General features: G+C 40.4%; 1 protein-coding gene across 2 annotated transcripts in view; it reads right to left on the bottom strand.

Moving 5' to 3' along the window:
* LOC125745259 (putative helicase mov-10-B.1) overlaps window positions 1–15,072 on the bottom strand; it is a 31,028-nt gene extending 15,956 nt beyond the window's left edge. The window contains exons 1-8 of one of the 2 annotated variants that reach the window (XM_049017923.1): window positions 14,877–15,072; window positions 14,462–14,620; window positions 14,162–14,243; window positions 7,965–8,128; window positions 7,130–7,341; window positions 6,702–6,951; window positions 2,610–2,744; window positions 1,731–1,893 (exon numbers count right to left, since the gene is read on the bottom strand). In XM_049017923.1, coding sequence (XP_048873880.1) covers window positions 1,731–1,893; window positions 2,610–2,744; window positions 6,702–6,951; window positions 7,130–7,341; window positions 7,965–8,128; window positions 14,162–14,243; window positions 14,462–14,592 — 1,137 coding nt within the window. In that variant the 5' untranslated portion in view covers window positions 14,593–14,620; window positions 14,877–15,072. The remainder of the gene's footprint in view (window positions 1–1,730; window positions 1,894–2,609; window positions 2,745–6,701; window positions 6,952–7,129; window positions 7,342–7,964; window positions 8,129–14,161; window positions 14,244–14,461; window positions 14,621–14,876) is intronic. The other variant, XM_049017921.1, reaches the window with a different exon arrangement.
* Window positions 15,073–17,345: the final 2,273 nt, after the last annotated feature.

Below are 17,345 nucleotides of genomic sequence, written 5' to 3'. Positions count from 1 at the left end.
TTGATTTAATTATGTGAAACCATGGCTTACTATTACGAAAAAATGACTTAATATGACAACTGAATGACGTAACATCACATAATCATTACTTACTTTCCTGGAACAGATTGTGTTCGTGAACCTCAGGCACCACTGTATTAAGATTTATAATCAGAGTTTAAAAGCCCGACGGAGCCTCCATCTGATTTTGTCCAAATTACACCTTGCCAGAGTACAGCGCCGCCTCCTTCAACATTAGCCTTTTTTACTTAATGTCCCAAAATTTAGTAAAACATTCATACTGAATGCTTTAAATATAAGATCAGTTTTGTGCTAAAAATCATGTTTAAATAACATTCTGAGCGATAGCCAACATGGATTTAGGAGAGGTAGTGTCATGCCCGGCTCGTCCGCTCCTCGTGTGTGCCACGCCCCCTGATTACCCATGTGTGCTTCCCTGATCGTCTCCAGCTTTGTCCGCTTACGTTGATTAGTCTCTGTGTATTTAAGTCCTGGTCTGACCTGTTCCCCTTGTCCGTCATTGATGTCAGTCGATGTACGTGCTCTTGTCCCGTCTTGACCTGCCCGTCCTTATTAAAACCCCGTTTTTTCCCCGATTACGGACCCTTGCCTGTTTCCTGCCCGATTCCTGCACGCTCGATCGCCTGCACGTAACGGCACTCGTGACAGGTAGATCATGTTTAACTAATTTACTTGCGTTCTCTTAGGAAGCTACAAGAGAAATTGATCACAAAAAGGCCTACAATGTGATCTACTTAGGTTTCCAGAAGGCCTATGATGTTGTCCCCCACAAACGGCTCTTGCTTAAACTCAAAGCTGCGTGGATTTTAGGAACTGTGGCAGCTTGGTTTGAAAACTGGTTAACAGACAGGAAGCAGTGGGTAGTTATTAGAGACACAATGTCACAGTGGGCCTGCGTTCATAGTGGGGTACCACAGGGTTCAATTTTAGGACCACTATTGTTCCTAACTTACATTAATGATATTGACATCAATACATACAGTAAACTGTGGGTCACACCAAGGTGGTGTAGCAGATACTGATCTAGCAGCACAGAGGCTACAGTGGGATCTTGATTTAATTAGCGACTGGGCTGATTCCTGGCAGATGAACTTTAACGTAGATAAATGTAAGGGAATCCATGCAGGGAGCAGAACTATAAAGTACAGATATTTCATGGGTTCCACTGAAATAAAGGTAGCTGATTATGAGAAAGACTTCGGTGTGTATGTTGATGCTTCTATGTCCCACTCCTGCCAGTTTGAGGAAGCAATATAAAAGGCCAATAGGATGTTGGGTTATATCTCTAGGTGTGTGGAGTTTAAGTCAAGAGAGGTTATATAATCCCTTGGTAAGACCCCACCTAGAATATTGTGTACAGGTTTCGTCACCACACCTTAAAAATGACATTGCTACCTTGGAAAGGGTTCAACGTAGGGTTAAGAGAATGATTCTTGGTCTTAGAGGAATGTCTTATGAGGAGAGGTTAAATCAGTATTCCTTTAATTCAGAGGTAAATAAGATTTTAAAAAAATTCAAGTACTGTTTAACCACATGATATGTATAATACCAATATCAAATGAAAAACGTTTTCATCACATTTTTCAGTTTGTTTTGTGTTGTTTTAAATAGGTAAATTAACATGATGACAAATGAACATACTGCATTCTTAAGATCACCTTTTTGCAGAAACAAGTTTTCATGTAATAAGACAATCTCAACTAACTCACATCAAGAACAAGAAGGTTTGTTTTGTTTCTGTCCTGGGTCATGGTTACATTCTCCATGCTGTACTTCATGATGTCTTTCATCATCTGATGCTCCTCCAGGTGAAGCAGGAGCTTGAAGCGCTGTGAGTAGTTCTGGAAGTTGAGGGACCTCTGCAGAATAGACCTTGAGTAATACATAACATTATTATTTTGTTATTTATATAAAAGCAGCAGCCTCACAGAACTTCCAGTCTCAATCTCTAGGCTTCTTGTAAACATCAACATCTTAAATGCAATCAGCATGACCTTCATGCTGATTGGCCTGTAACTAGATAATCTATCTTTGCGAAAAGTCCAATGGTTGTGGCATTATAGGTAAGACTAAATTTGTCTTTGAGATTTGCAAGTTAGAAGGACAAGAGTAACAGCAAACATTAGAAGTATTTTCCATAACAGCTTATCCAGTAGAAAGCTCCACTAAGCCCGGAGCCTAGGCCTGTTCCCAAGACATTGTGGACAGGATGCTACACACTTAAGAAGTCACATAAAATGTAGCACCCAAACGAAACCCACATTAACTATGGGAAAATGAAGACATGTGAGAAGCAAACCCAGAAGCATGGAGATGTGAACCTACAGTTCTATCCACTGCGAACAAAGCATCTTAGGAGCAGAAATGCACATTATTACATTTTTAACATGCAAAAAATGATTCAGTCAATTTAGACTTTTTCTGTTACATAACTGGATATTTATGGAAGCAATTCAAGTTAGGCAACTTGCTTGGATTTGCTTGGGTTTACGGGGCACATCAAGACATTTTAGCATAATATTGCACTTCAATGATCTCTATGACCCATGGCGAAGGACACAAGTTCTGAAGGAATATGTGTTACTTACTTGCTGGTCTGAAATGTACTTGACCCACTTGATATGAATCGCTTTTGATTCAGGAATTTTTCCAGTTCTGACAGGTTCTTGGGGCACGGATAGTCATGTAATTCCGCAACTGTTTTCAACTTATTCTCATCCGACCTATTGGAAAGAGAAATGAGAGAACAGACTGCAGACTCAACTTGCACAGGCTACTTAAACACAGGTACTCAAAACTCCTGTTTTTACATTGCACCCTAACTGACAAACCCAAATGCTCATTTACAATTTCATCAAGCCAAATAACTAATTCAGCTGAACATAAATAAACATGCAATAAAATGATTTTTAATTCAAGGGGTATTGTGATGAAAAATTCAGTTTAAAGAAGTTTAATCTCTTTCTGTTAAGAGAGAAATTCACTTGGAAAGTTATTTGCGTCTATATTTACTGACTGACGCTTGCCTGCAGCACCTGTGTCTGCAAGACAGGAAACTGTTACTGTTAGGGTCTTGCAGATCAGATGTAGTGCAGCAGAACCACTTAGGCTGAAAAGCCTATGAAGCAGCTTGAGCCTATAACCACACCCTATAGTGCATAATACAAATGAAATGTAATTGCAATATATATTTGTGTAAAAAGAAGCATACAAAGGACTTCACTAAATGAAATATTGTCGCTTATAAGTATTTCAAAGGAAGCTGAGGAATTTGTGACATTCCATGGCAAAGAGATTAGAGAGAGTAGGAAGAGATGCTGGGTCATAAAGTAGGTGAAAGATCAGAAGAGCAGCAGGTCATAAAACTTAAAGAATACTGAAGGTCAACCCACATTCAGTTCTTACACCTAGGCTGGACAGCGTGTTTGCAGTTTATGCATATAGCACTTTCAAAATTTTTTTTATTATATGTAGGATCTCAGACACACACACACACACACACACAAAGTTGGTCTACCTATCTAAATAGGGACCGTCCATTCATTTCTATGGGAAAAACCCTAATCCCAATCACGACACACTTAAACCCTACCCAGTCCTAGCCTTAACCATAAGTAACCAACCAAAATACAAGACTTCTGGCACTTTTACTTTTTTGATTGCATTCACAGATTTGTATAAAATTGAGGTTATCCAAATGGGGACCTGATGAAATGTCCCCTAAAGTAAGGAAGTTTCAGGTTTTACCGCATTTTGGAGACATTTTGGTCCCCAAATGTGATCTATGCAAACCTCCCCCCCCCCCCCCCCCCCCCACACACACACACACACACACACACACACTCAAGGCGATTCAGATAACAAGGCAAAGGAAGGTCAGCATTCCAGGTTTTATGGCTCAGAAACCTAGGAATAACAACCTGGGCCTTGACTTAAAAATGCGGCCTGGTGCAGGCTGGTACCCCCCTTGCTGGCCTAGTCTGGGGGGGGGGGGGGGTGCACACATAAGTACTGATAAAAGTAAAACAAAGAGTGCTGGTGTTTTAAGAATCCAGCATGTAGCCTCCTCCTTCCTCACACACAGTCCCTCAAAGAGAGAAGGGTCCTTTTTCAGATTCGCCTTTTGTGTGTAATGTCTAAGTGACAGTCATTTGTCAGTATAAATATCCAGACTGAAGGTACCCGCCTGCAGAACAGCTGCACAAAGGAGAAAGAAAAAGCCGCAGACTATGAAAAGCCGCAAGACAGAACATCAAAGACGTTTCATGCAGAGAGTTGCTGCAGACCTCACTCAACCCCCCCCCACCCCCAACTCCATCTCTTGACCATCAACAAACTTCCAGAGTCTCAAGAGACTCCATACACAAACCATGTAAACTCCCTTTCATTCATTTGATAATCTAACCTGCGCTGTTCATCTGTTTTATAATTGTGGGTCGCGCTTCCAAGATTGAGGGCTAGCTGTGTAGAACAGTATTCTCCTTTAAGGGCACCCATTTAAATTTACTTACTGCCTTCCCATATTCCATCCTGCTCATTGATTTTATTCTGTTTTGTGTTAAGTGTAATGTCTCTCGTGTGTTAGTTGTAGTGTTAGAAATAAATGCATGCCTTTTATATATATCAAATCTCCGTCTGAGTGACAGAGATTGCCACCCACCCATCCAGCCTGCCATTTAGATACCCGATCACATATTACCAGTATTTCTCAGTGGGGATATAGGCAAGAGCAATGATACAGTACTGAATCGAGCTGGTTTTAAACAAATTCAAAATATTCTTTTTCATCTTTTAGGTGGTCCTCACTCCTGTTCCTAACCCTCCCCCCTGCCAGAATGTTTTCATTCCAATCCACAATGCTTCCACATTCATTATTAGCCTATTAAGGACCATATAAGCCTGATTAACGTAGGGATGGAATGAAATCATTCTGGCAGGGGGGAGGGTTAGGAACAGGATTGAGAACCACTGTATTTACAAAGTCTGTGAAGCACTTGGTAAAACCTGTGGTTAAAACAGTGCTATAAAGGTAAAGCTAAAGACTGATTGAAGTCAATGTTGTTCTTTTTTGGTAAAATAAAAACAGCAACAGATATTTCCACCTTCACACTACATTCAAAATGTCACTGCAATTTCCCAAACACAAACAGTTTAAAAGCTAATAATAACAACATTTGGCTGCTGTCCAAATTAATCAATTAATAAACAACTGCTGGCATATTCAATAATCAATTACCTCTTCATAATAAAATTCTGTATGTCACTCCAACTTCCCAAATACAAACGATTAAGAATATTAACAATGACAAATGGATCTTGCAGTGAGAGTCCATCCATTTTCTGTAACAACTTCAGGATCACAGTGGTCTGAAGCCTACAGCTACCAGTCAGAGTGGGCACCAACCCATCACAGGGCACAGTCACCTACAGGCAATTTGGTAGCTCCAATTAAACTAAACAGCATGTTTTTTGACTGTGGGGGGAAAGCATAATACCCAGAGGAAACCCCGCAATGACATATGGAGAACATGCAAACTCCTCACATGTGGAACCCTGGGGGTGACTCAAACATTAGTCCCAGAGGTTTAAGGCAGCAGTTTTAACCACAACAAGGGTCTAGTCTGCTACTTCATACCTGAATGAAATGAATCTCAAATATATTCACATTTGCAACATGGACTTAATTTATGATATATATCACCCACTCGCAACCCCATCCGCTATGAATCAGAATGTTAATTTTTATGACTCGGCCTGCCTGATCTGCCGATTAACTACAGTGTCCGCAGATATAACTGCAATCCGTGCATCACTACTACAGAGTTAGAACATGCCCAGAGCCAGGAAGCTCAAGACAACACACTGGATCGCAAGACACGCAACTGCTAACTATGAGTAATTAAAACTTACCAGAAGAACTAAGTGTAAGTCAGTCTGCTTAAGGAAAACCAACAAAGGGAGCATAAAGCTAGAGGTAGGATTAAACCCATCCATCCAATTTCCAAACCGCTTATCCTACTGGGTCGCGGGGGGGGTCTGGAGCCTATCCTGGAAGCAATGGGCATGAGGCAGGGAACAACCCAGGATGGGGGGCCAGCCCATCACAGGGCACACTCACACACCATTCACTCACATATGCACACCTATGGGCAATTTAGTAACTCCAATTAGCCTCAGCATGTTTTTGGACTGTGGGGGGGAAACCGGAGTACCTGGAGAAAACCCCACGATGGCATGGGGAGAACATGCAAACTCCACACACATGTGACCCAGCCGGAGACTCGAACCTGGGTCCCAGAGGTGTGAGGCAACAGTGCTAACCAGTACACCACCATGCCTCCCCGGCAGGATTTAACCCTCAAACTGTATACGTATGAAGTCACAATGCTAACCACTGAGCTACTTTTACACTTTTAGTATTATTATATATCTGAGTACCACTAATATGTTGCTATGCATTGATAATACTTTATTTAGGTAAAACATCCTCCCCATCAAATACAATAATTATGTTACAGACTTAATAATCTTACACCAACTAATTTGCACATCTCGACGTAATGAAGAAAGACACTCCACTAAAATGCCACCTGCATCATCCCTGCACCAACACTTCACCTGCTTCCTATCTCATCATCTCCAGCAGTAGAAGCCTTAGCTAACCCCAGACCCCGGCCTACCTGTCTGGTTTCACCCCTTCTACCTCCCTAGACTCCACATCGCTTTGTTTAGGGAGCTGCACGGGTTTGTAGGGTGCAATGGGTCCCAGGTCTGCTGTCAGAGGACCCTGGTAATTAGCCTCTAACAAGCGAGTGACCCGAAAAGGCTGGGCACTTCCAAGAGGGTCCCTCTGGAACTCAAAGTCCAAAGTGGCTTGAGTGGCACCATAGTGGTCAGACTGAAATTCAACCCAAACTTCATGGATGCCTTCTGTTGAAAAAAAATGAAAGACAAAGTGAACAAATTTGATTATAAGACATGGAACCATGCAGAATCAAAAAGGACAGTATGAAGAAGGAAAGAAAATGTCACCATTCTTACTGCAAAAAAATATATAGGTACTTACACACACATACACCTTTTACATTAAGTAATTCGTGTTCCATACCTGGATTAAGCTGTAGAGGACAAGTCACCTTAGACCCGTCTGTAAGCTTGTAACAATGTATCCTTTGTGAAATGCTGATTGCGGTGAGATGCACCAAGCTTGTGCTTATGTTGTTAATAACCAGCTTGACAGTGCACGCCGTTTGGAGATCGCAGAAAGCAAACTCAATCTTGCCATCCACGATCTCGTCGTCTGAAGTGATCTTAATGCTCCTATAGATACAGCACAACACTCAGTCATCACAGGGATACCTGAGGACACGTTACGGTGACAGCCAGTACATTTCGGAAGAATGAATAAGATCAAGCAAAAGAAATTATGTTGTAAAAATCTGCATTTTCAACAGTGTCCATTTCCCCTGTTGGGCATCTTATATATCAAAGCATCATATGTTATAGATTGAATTCACACTCCTGTTTCTGCAAACGCCAAAAAACCAACCTTATACAGACCTATAAGCTTTTGATGATTGTTTTAGAATAATGATACTTTATTAATCTCTGTGCGGAAATTATCTTTTTACTGTGTTCCATCTTGCTCTCCATACAGACGACAGCTAGCTTGGGGGCGGGGCCTCACAGCAAAAGGCAGCTACTTTGTGGTGCCCAGGGAGCTGGGAGTTCCTCACATGGCTATTTTGCTGGGGCTGGGCATGAACTAGTAACCTTCTGATCACAGGCACAGATGCTTAGCCCACTGAGCCATTCACCACCCTTAACGCTTTGTATATCTCTATAGTAATTACTTATGTCTTTGTATATACGTATCAGGAAAATAGATACTGAATGAGATTTACAGAACTCCTGCTCCGTTGAGGAATGTCTAAATTTCTTACTCTTGGTCGTGAAGGAGGTACCCGCTTCTCTGGTCCAGATCCAGCAAAACAGGAACCACTTCACCACTGCATGTTGGTTGAGAGACATCACGTCCTCTAGGCGCACTGCGGGGCTGATTCTGCCCGTAGGGTCTCCTCCTTTGGTTCGGGACCACCAAGTGCACCTAGCAAAGATGGAGGACTTTAGTCATTATATTTATTAAGAAATATCAATATCAAATCTTCTTTCAAATTATATCTGTAGATAAAGGTGATGTTTTTGCAAGGTGATGCACTTACAAGAAAGAAATTCACTTATTTAACAAAGGAAATTAACTAACATGCCAATTCCTTCTGAGGAAAAACTTAAGACACCCTGTGCCCTAATAGCTGGTATTTCCACCTTTGGCTGAAATAACCTCAATGAGACGTTTCTGTCACGTTCCTCCGTCCAGCCCTCTCGTGGACCACGCCTACCTCGTTAACCCCGTGTGGAATCCATCCGTTTGCCAGCTGTTCTGCATTTCCTGCCGTTTAGTCTTGCGTATTTCAGTCCGCGTTCAAGTCTGTTTCCCTAGGTCTGTCATTAACGTTGTCTGTGAGTCTTTGTTCGGTGAATAAACCCTGTTTGCCTGCATTCACGGCTTCCATTGTCTGCCTGCCTGCTTGCTCGCCTACACTTTCCTATAACCATCTATCAATCTCTGACACCAACTCGCAGAAAGTTTTCCCCACTCACCAATGCAGTATTCGTTAAGCTGTGTGATGTTTGAAAGGTGTCTTGCATGCACTTCCGCTTCAAATCACCCCATAGTATCTCAATAGGATTCAGATCCAGGCTTTGACTTGACCATTCCAGAACTGATTCATTAGGAATCCCAATAAACCTTGAAGCCTACATCCAATGCCGGACACTAAAGAAAACTTACCATTTGACCGGAGACATAATCTCATCATAGAGAATGACTTGGAGGAAGATGTAAATATTGCAGATAAGACATCGCGTAAGTGTGCGACGGACCACCTCATTCACATATAGCTAAAGAAATATCTGAATGAAAAATAATAATATTAACCCTGCGATAGAAATTTAAGACACTCAGTCGGTGCTTCAGGTTATGATGTCACTTTATTTTCTGAGCTCAGGGAACAACTGCCTGTCTGAAATCTCTTTGCTTAGGCTCACCACACTTTAAGTTGACATCCCCTTTATAGAGGTACACAGATACCTTGCATCCCCCCCCCCCCCCAGAACCGGATCAAACCGGCGGATAAGAGGTATGAGGCATATGCACTTTATGCAGCCTTTATTTCCTGGGTCTGATTTCCTGCAAACAGCCCCCACTCGTCTGTAGCTTTGTGGGTTTTTTTGCCCCAGAGAGCTCTTTGCATCTCACCCTGGTGATACCACTCACTCCAACGATCAAGAGCAAACCAAACCAAACGTCTGTGGTTTAAATAAGACAGGCTCCACCAAAAAGCTCTGTAACGATGTTCTAATCATTTTCATCTGACACGATGCACCTGAATCTAATTCTAGGAATTTTAAATAATGATGAATGTGAGGATGTCCTAACTTTTTCCTCAGTGGAAATTGGCATCTTAGTTAATTTCTTTTCGTAAAAAAAGTGAATTTGTTTCTTGTTTTTGCATAGATGATGCAATCTCATCACCTTTACCTATATATAATTTGCAAGAAGATTTAATACTGATATTGTGGAAGGAACCTTGGACATTGGTAGGCCTGGGAGGGAGGTATATTGGGTCTGTTATGTCTTAGGCCATAGGCAAGAAGAGATTGTTTTGAATACCGTGTGTCCTCGTCTTATGATAGCTGTCTGCGGTTGGTTCCACAGACGCTGAAGAGAGATCGGACCTTGGAGGTGGAGACAATGGAGTGGGGGGGGGGGGGGGGACTGTCTGTAGGAAGGGAATTGAAACCACCCCAACTGGTACACAAAGAGTTATATTTATAAAATATTCGCAGTAGACTATATGCAATATGTTATGCGGTAGTGCAAATCTATAAGTAATTGTTACGTTAATCAAACTAATAATATGTTGACCATGTATTTGCAGTGATTCAATGTCATATAATCAATATCTATATACATATTTCAAGTAGAGTCTAGTAGTCGAGACAGATTCTGGTAAATTGAGCATAATGGGTGGATTTTACTTTGCTACCAAGGTGAACCAATAGAGCAGGAGAATTGTGTTTGTTATACGTTTGAGTTTGGTTTGTTGGTGTTTCGTGACCAATCAGGACTTAGAAGTCCTTATAGGGAATTGGGAGTTATGGTTTATCATATCAGCTGGTTACTCTTTATGCACGGGGTGACTTGGTACTGAGTGCCAGAGTGTGACAGGAGCGCTTTACTGGATTCAGTGTTAATCCTACCATTGTAATAGGGGGGTGCCACGCCTCGCCCCCCCTTGACGGTCAAGTTAATTTTGTTTTCTGTATAGCACCAGATCACAGCAGAAGTCATTTAAGTTTACCTTTCCTATAGAACAGGTCTATACATTGTCACAGACACGTGCGCGCACACACAGGCGAGCACACTCCCACCCGCGGACAGAGGGCGCGTCAGAAAATTTGTTGCGTCAACCACCCGGTCAGAAGTGTAAACTGTGAGAGGGACCACTCAACCATGAACAGGGTAATAAATACCTTTCACAATGGGATTTTCTGCTTTAAACTACAGTAAAATCCCGCTACAGTGGACTTGCTTATAACAGAATATCGCCTATAACGGAGGAGGTCTGCTGGTCTCGGCCGTGCGCCTTTACGAACATGCAGAAAAAGCATCGGATATAGCGGACTCGCATATAACAGAATTTCACTTATAACGGACATGCAGGCTCCGCCCACAAGGCGCGTGGCGTGCCGGTGATATCCAGCGCAGATACGTAGTCGGGATTATTAATAGTTACACATCAGGTCAGGTAAAGTTGGATTACTACATGTACAATATAATAATCTATACCTATATAAGTGTTTCTGCTGAGTAAATGGTGTCCTGTAGTTGTGTTCTGGTCATATAGAAACTCTAGATATAACGGAGTTTGGATATAAGGGACGGCTTTGCCAGGTCCCTTGAAGTCTGTTATAAGTGGATTTTACTGTATCACTGTTTTAAGCTATCAGCTATCACTTTTAAAGCCTAACAGTTAATGTATTTGCAGCTCAAGACAAACATTCGCAATAGACTGCAAGGAGACCATCTTGCAGTCTGCATGCAGATCTCAATAAATGGGCCAGACGTTTCTCACTTCCCATATCAAGAGGGTCTAGAAAGGTTCTTCCAGAAACCCAGAAAGATACACTGCAGTGACAAAAGCTGCACACTTAATTGTCATAAAAGAAATGTTCTGATGGTTAGTTCAGTTTTTATATTGACTGCTGTCATTAAAAGAAACACAGGAACACTACCCCCCCCCCCCCCCCCCAATAAAAAAAGCTGTAAATCTCGGGGAAACACTGCACATTGCTCGAATAAAAGAGATTATCTTACTCACCAACTGAAAGGTCCAGAGTTTTACGTGGCTCAACTACAGTTATCAGCGAGGTTGATCGATAATTTAACTACCACAATATGTTGATATTTAGATAAATAAAGATAAATATTTATTTGATAAATAAAGAACTAAACACAACATTATTACAAAATAGTTTAAAGATTATACATAGAAAACAAAATTTATGAAATATAATACCTTTAGGGAATTATTCAAAAGTAAAAGGACACATTAATTATTAAAATATTCATTTATTTATATTTATTACGTTTTGAGTATTATGGTATTCCATACAAACATTTTAGGTGGTTTGGGAAGTGCGCAAATAGCTTTGATTAACTCTTCTCCTACTTTTAATGTTTGACAGATTGTGCAAACACTTGCTATTTAAGTAAGTTGCAGTTGTGGAAGACATTTCTTGAAGTCGGATGTTTAAGTGTTTGACAATCTTTATTATCTGATGAGCTCAAAGGGAACAGACACTCAGCAATCATGCGTCTCGTGTTCTGCTCCCCGAACAACAAGTGCATACATATTTTATAGCCAAAAATGCGCCAGACATCAGACAGTTCAAGAAAAGGTCAGATATCTGAAGACAGCAGTTACTTCTGCTTATTTGGGGCTCACTTATCAGCTCAGAATAAGTCCATCTATTCAGGAATTTTCCTTTTGCAATATCATTCTGAGTCGAGTTAATTTTATCCAATTACTTCATCTCACTTCCTTCGTGTGCCCTCCTTCTCTTTTCTACATTATTCTTTATCCAATAACATACATGCATTTATAATATGTTCTGCAACAGCTTACTTCTCAGGTCATGCCTTTGCCTTGACCCGGGCCCCTTGCTGAACAAGCTTCATTATGGCAAACATGTTAGAAAATAGAAATCCCTTACTTAAGCAAACTTGCATTAGTACATTGTGCTTGATACATTTAATTAATTCAAGTGAGATTATATTGTTTCAACCGTTATGGGCAAATCAACAGCACCACTATAAATTTCATTGTTAATTACTGATTAGATATGCATTTTGCATAATCATCTATGTTCCATTATTGATTACTGATTAGCATAATCATGAATTTTCTATCACACAGCAAAGTAAGATCCGATTACAAGCGGTCAGTCGAGACGCATCCGGAGACGCATGTTAATGCCAGGTGTGAACGGGAACATGATGGGCTGATGGACACCTAGATAATGCGATTGGGAGGGGATTTACTCCTGCATGTGTGCATTCAATCGGATTCACACTGCCCTAGGCTGACATGCTCCACAGCCTAACCCCCCTCCATGGGCTTTGACCCCGAAGTAACAGAAGAAGCCAGTACACAGAAGATGCTTGGAGTATAGCAGAGGACGTACGGCACGTACAGCATCAACTAAAGGGCGCTTTTCCACCTTACCTGGTACCATACTTTTGGTACTTCAAGAAGGTACCAAAAGTACTGTACTTCAATGTGTTGGTTTTTCACTGGCGTAAAAATTAGTACCGGCACCGACTGTCATTAGGTGGGGCATTTTGTATTGAATTCGAAAATATAAATATAAATATAAAGAGCGATATAAATACCAACATTGCATGTCATGCACATCCAATTCTTACATTGCTACTCAGCTAGATTAAACTCAAGCTTTTTCTTACCTTCAATTTGGCTTTTGCATGAGCGCTGCATGTGTTCTCAATCAAAATCATTTTCTTCCTTGCTGTTTTAAACACTTCTACACTGGTTTATGGAAAATGTATGTTGAACTGCTTTTTTGTTTCATAAATACTTCAGTATTTATAACAACAAAATCACATTGATTTTGTTACTTTTTGATACTTCGGTCGATAAATCAATTCCCCTCCCATGCATGTATACTGGGACAGTAGTCCGATTAAACGGCATAGTCGAGCTATAACCTTTGCTCGACTTAGCTGTGCATGTAAACCTACTGAGTGATGTGTACATCAATAGACATCCATCCATCCATCCATCCATCCATTTTCCAAACCGCTACCGATCCTACTGGGTCGCGGGGAATAGACATACACAGAAGGATTCGAGTTCCATTATTAAACCCATGACAAACATATTGGAAGACAAAAGAACATATCAGTTAACAAGCATTATGGGACAGCGCCTCTCTCAAATCATCAAATAACCAGATCTGTAAAATTTCCAAGACCACTATGGCAAATCATTGCGAAGATTCCATTTCCACAGCTCCAGGGCTACGTTTTCAAAGACCACTGCAGTCCGACGTGCATGGAGTTTGCAAACTCCTTGCATGTTGCACAGGTCCCTTCTGGGCATTGTGGTCTCCTCCCACAGTACTAATAAATATGATTTGTTTAACTGCCATTTCTGAACTTCTAAAGGGGTTTTAATGTTTATGTGAGTATGATGTGCGTCCCTTCCAGTGGGTTCCACTACTCCTACCAGTGATTAAAAGGTGTATAGCCACAGAATGCTCAAAATGGAATAAATATATACCTATATAAATAAATACATGAATAAAAAATATTTCGATAATTAATTGTGTCGTTTTATATTCAATCAATTAATTAAATATATGTTTCATAATAACGGTTGTCTTTTCCTTATAATTTTAAACTTCTATTTCGTAATAAGGTTGTGAGTTCCATTAGACAGCCATTATTAAATGTTATCTTATATAATGCAAATATATGATTACTGGTTTTACTTACCCAGTCTCCACGCACAGTAGCTTTCCGGGACCTCACCAGAGCATAAAGAACACTTGAGAAATTCGGATAACTGACTTCATGCCTGTGGAGTAACAGATAAATTATAACTATCGATAAATGCTGTGTGTGCGGTGTCTCTCTCTCTCTCTCTCTCTCTCTCTCTCTCTCTATATATATATATATATATATATATATATATATATATATATATATATATATATATATAGATAGATAGATAGATAGAGGGAGAGAGGGAGAGAGGGAGAGAGAGAGAAAGAGTTTTGCAGTAAATGCATTAACCTGTTTCTAAAGTCCTTGTTGTAGATTTCTTTCAGCTGTTTTTTGTCATTTCCCCAGTTTTCATCGGACCCCTCAAGGTAGTCGATGAAACGTAGTCCACCTTCAAGAGATCTCTTAAATTTCGGTCCCATAGTTGATGACCTGCAGTACTCAAGACAACTAACACAGATAATGACGGAAGTACGCACTTAAGTACCGTTTATTACAGCAACCTCCGCGGAGTGAGGAAACGAAACTTAAATTATGAGATCGTCAGCACTGTATACAGTTTTATACAGTTGAACGGTTTCTTTAAAATAAGTAGGCCTACAAAAATAATTTGACAGATATATTCAAAAATACACCACGATTAAGATTATAAATATATAACAATTACGTCTCAGTGCTAAATTTCAATAATTCGCCGGTCATTTACCAGTCTGGGGTGGGTTTCCATAAAATTTTAGCGAATAACGAACAAGATAACAAACGACATAAATAAAATAACGACTGATGTATGTGAGTGTTTCTCAAAACCCTACCCTTTTCCAGAATTAACTTAATTAAACTTATACTTTGTTGGCTCCTCCGCAGCGTCCGCGTAAGAAAAGCACAGACTCGATAACAGGAAAAGCGGACCCACGTATTTCAACGGTGAAATATGTTGCATGATTGTCACAGCAGACATGCAAATGTAAAAATTTGAAAATCAATAAAAACAACACAATAATTCAAAGATATTCAAGTCCAAAATAAATTAACCTATTTATTTATGTAATAATAATGACTATGCTAACGCAGAAACATAAAAAGACAGAATTTGAGTTTGCTTAAATGTACTTGAGGAAGCAAAAATCCTTCTGGGAGAACGTCTTGTGGACAGATGAGACCCAGGTAGAGCTTTTTGGTAAAGCTCATCATTCTACTGTTTACAGAAAATGGAATGAGGCCTAAGAAGAAAAGAACATAGTACCTACAGTCAAACATGGTGGAGGTTCTAAGATGTTTTGGGGATGTTTTGCTGGCTCTGGCACTAGATGCCTTGCCTGTGTGCAAGGCACCATGAAATCTGAAGATTATCAAAAGATTTTGGGGCGCAATGTAGGGCCCAGTGTCTGAAAGCTGGGTCTGCATCAGAGGTCATGGGTGTTTTCAGCAGGACAATGACTAGAAATAGTTCATGATTCATCTATAATATTACTGTGTCAAGGTTGAACTGCATATGCATGTTATTTCTTACTGATCACTTATATAACTTGTTTTTCACAAAAAAAAAACTCAAAGAAAGGAGTATCATTATCTTGTCCGAAAATATCCTTGTTCTGGGATGCTTACCCTGTTCAAGGACGCTTACCGTGTTTTTCTGGGGGGGTTTCCTGAGGACAAGGAAAGGTGTTGCCCAATATGTTTTGCACAGGACTGATTGGTGTATGAGACACCTGCCTCGTCTTCAGGAAGAAGGGAAGCATTGCTCAAGGACACTTGTCTTATTATCTCTGATTGAAACCGTACCTAGGGGTCTGTGTGTGGGACACTTACCCCATCCTCAGGAGGAGGGGGACGCATTGATTATGGGAACTTGTCTTATCATTTCTGATTGAAACCGCAAGCAGCATTACCCGGACAAAATTGCAAATTTGAGAACGCATTTCCTGAGGGGAGGGGTGAGCCCAGCCAGCTCATCCCCTGCCCGCATGCAGCGCCCAAAATTAGTATAAAGGAAGGGGGAGATCTCAGTGTTGACAGGAGCTCAGCCGTGGGATAAAGCGCGCATTGCCCGGCACTTTCTCAGGACTCGCGTGTTGGTCTCCTGCCAGGACTGAAAGGGGCTCCCCAGGCCATGTGTGAAGGTGGGTGATGATCATTTGTATCTTTGCACCTATTATTATTGGCTATAATATATAATACTGTTTGATATCACTTGTAATACGAGGTTATTTTGCATTGATTTTGATACAATATCTTAGTATTGATTTTAATGTAAGGTTATTTTGTATCACTTTTAATAAAGTGTTTCTGTTGGGACCTAAGCATGCCTGTTTGTTCATTCTAAAGCCCTATATCCCTCTCACATCATTCTAATACTTTTTTCTTTTTGGTTTCTGTTTTCCTATTTTACAGTTTGCTTTGTGTTGCTTCTCGTTTTACCTTTCCGCTTTTTTGGTTTCAATTCTATTACTTGAGCAGGCCGAGGGGACGCACACGTAACCCCTGGCTGTGGCAGATGGATGGCCACTTCCGGAGGGTGGGACTGGACCGTGTATCTGCCTGGGGGGTCGCCAGCCAGGATTGCTTAATTCAGCTAATGTGATATTGGCTCCCCAACTATTTTGAAACTTCTCATATTCAACATACACTTCAGATCACCTCTTAGCTTTTTAATTCTCTAAGCATATTTTAAAATGCTTCTCAGTTTTCTTCAAATAATCACATCTTTCGCATAACTTCTGTCTCAAGACCTGGAATGTTATCTTATGATTGATCTTGCCCTTCTATTGACCTTGCGTTTCTTTTCCACACTTTATTTAGAAGACTTTCGCAGACTAACAGTTTTATCTATTTTTTTTTGTCATTCTTGCATGAGCACTCCTGTATGCTTTATGAACATTATATTTCTGATATTTTCTAGAATCAGTCAACCTCACAATATGTGCTATGTATATTAGTTCACTCATGAATAATAAGGTTATATCACTCTCTGTAATTCCTTCAAAATTTTCTTCCACATAGTGTAGATTTAAAATAGGTTTCTCCTATTAACTTATTTCAATATTCATCCTATTATCTAATGAGTATGTAGGGAGTATTATTTCTCATTTAAAACGTTTTAAAATATGTATGCTTTTACCATAGCCTGCTTGCATAGATTTACTACAACAGTTGGAATGTGGCTGTGAAGATTAGT

The sequence above is a fragment of the Brienomyrus brachyistius genome, chromosome 6 (assembly GCF_023856365.1).
Source record: "Brienomyrus brachyistius isolate T26 chromosome 6, BBRACH_0.4, whole genome shotgun sequence".
Taxonomy (NCBI): domain Eukaryota; kingdom Metazoa; phylum Chordata; class Actinopteri; order Osteoglossiformes; family Mormyridae; genus Brienomyrus; species Brienomyrus brachyistius.
The sequence above is the reverse complement of the archived record's forward strand: the minus strand, read 5'-3'. Positions and strand labels throughout refer to the sequence as shown.